The sequence below is a fragment of the Mangifera indica genome, chromosome 15, assembly GCF_011075055.1.
Source record: "Mangifera indica cultivar Alphonso chromosome 15, CATAS_Mindica_2.1, whole genome shotgun sequence".
NCBI lineage: Eukaryota > Viridiplantae > Streptophyta > Magnoliopsida > Sapindales > Anacardiaceae > Mangifera > Mangifera indica.
In genome coordinates, this window is record NC_058151.1 from 1,419,666 (window position 1) to 1,421,676 (window position 2,011).

General features: G+C 38.0%; 1 protein-coding gene across 1 annotated transcript; it reads right to left on the reverse strand.

Moving 5' to 3' along the window:
- Window positions 1–296: 296 nt before the first annotated feature.
- On the reverse strand, window positions 297–1,338 carry LOC123197730 (protein SRC2 homolog). The gene has a single exon (XM_044612086.1). The coding sequence runs from the start codon at window positions 1,266–1,268 to the stop codon at window positions 456–458; it is 813 nt and encodes a 270-aa protein (XP_044468021.1). The 5' UTR covers window positions 1,269–1,338; the 3' UTR covers window positions 297–455.
- Between the last annotated feature and the right edge of the window lie 673 nt (window positions 1,339–2,011).

Consider the following 2,011-nt stretch of genomic DNA (forward strand, 5'->3'; position numbering starts at 1 on the left):
TGTTCCAACGAGAGAGTTTGCTTTACGACAGGACAAGATAATAAAGCAGTTACATAGATTTCATCCGGTAAAACGTCAGCACATAGCCTTTACCTTTATTCTCGCTTATCTTTTCTTACAAGGCAAGCATCTTTTGCTTTGTAGACGTTAATTTGCTCCTTAAACAAATTAATTCCAATATATTTATAAATTTATATGTATTTTTATATAATTAAATAAATTAAATTAATAATAATAATAATAATATTTAATTATATAATAATATATAATATATTTATTTAAAATAAATATTATGATATTATAAAATTAATTATCACTTCAAAATAATATGAAAAATACATTCAAACTCGTGTAAAATTATTTATCGGTGACTTTAATGAAAAACCAACCAGAAATGTGAAGATAAGTAGGGCCACAAATAGCGCCATCCACCCACTGGCCACTGCCATTGGACTCTAGAATTCTTCATCATCATAACCCAGATCATCTTCCACTTTATCCGCCACCTCATCAGTTATGTGGTCCTCCAGCGCATCTGCCCCCTCAGCCAATGCTAGGCCACCAAGAGCTCCGGCCACCGCTCCAACAGCCAATCCCGTTCCCATCCCACCGAACTTACTCTTTTTCTCCTCCTGTTGTCCATAATACCCTCCACTCCCCTGACCGTACGTTGTTGCGGGTGGTGGTGGCGCGTTGTACCCACCGTAGGGATAACCAGTTGGCGGTGGAACAGTTGAATAGTATGGATTCTGTGGAGGCGGTGGTTGAGCGTAGGAGTAACCATACGACGGCGGAGCAGAGTAGTCTCTAGACCCCACACCGTAAGGAGGTGCGTAATACGTATCTCGCGGAGCATAGCGGGGATCAATAATTGTGACCTTAACATCAACTTTTCCGTGAGGCCTACCGGACGGTCGCCGGAGAGTCAAAGTCCGGGTAGCACGCTCGCCGGGGCCGCATTCATCGAGAACTTCTTTCAGCTTAAGGCGAGCGGAGCCGATGAGCTTCTTGGTATCCTCCTCGTCGCCGGCGTGGACTATGTCGACGAAGAGCACGGTTTCGCCGTCAACGGGGCCGGGTAAAGGGATGGTGAGGCGCTCATCCCAGTAGGGAGAGGTGTCGCCTTCTTCATCAACCTTGGTGGAGGACTTGTAGTGAGGGTCAACCCAAACGACGGCGTATGACCTGATTGGGCCGTAGCGCCAGTTGACGTTTTTAAGGTCTTTGGCGGAGGAGATGATCACTTCAACTTGGTAACGTGAAGCCATTAGTGAGGGTAAAATGGAAATTTTGATTTAAGAAGAAGGATTGCGTTGGGAATATATGGGTTCGTAGTCATCGATTTGTATTTATAGGTGGAAATGGAAGAATGAAATAAGCTTTGAGAATAAGCAGTGTATCTTTCATTGGAATGTTAACTGACACATGTCGGTTTTAAGTGGGGAAGGCGAAGGAAAGGTAATATAAAGCGACTTGAAATAGACGGTTTAGTGACGTTAATTCGTCCGGTGATAAAAAAGGTTGAAAAGAGAGGAATGAAGGGAGGAAGTCTTCATATGGTAAAGGATATTCTGGGCGTGCGCTTTACTTCGCTAGTAGATGCCATTCCAATCCACGCGGCCTGAACACGGATTTTTATTTTCAATAAAATCATATATTTAAATAATAAAAATACCTATAACTCTTCTAGAAAAGAAAAAGAGTCTTTGAAAATAAAAAATCAATTTTTTTATTAATATATTAAAATCAAATTTTTAATTACGATTAATTATTAAACCAAAATTTATCTTATTCAATATAATTAATTTAATCCTAAGCGATGATATGATTTGAGTAACATTTCTTATTATCAAAATAATAATTATAATAAATATAAATTTATATATAAATAATAATATATCATATAAATTATATTTATTATTTATGCACATAATTTTTTATTTTCACTAGTAAATTTCTATTTTTTGGGTCAAGATTTGAAAAAATTACGGGTTTTTATTTTTTTTAAATT

Coding starts and splice junctions, on each gene's coding strand:
- LOC123197730 (XM_044612086.1), bottom strand. CDS start 1,268: ATGGCTTCACGTTACCAAGTTGAAGTGATCATCTCCTCCGCCAAAGAC.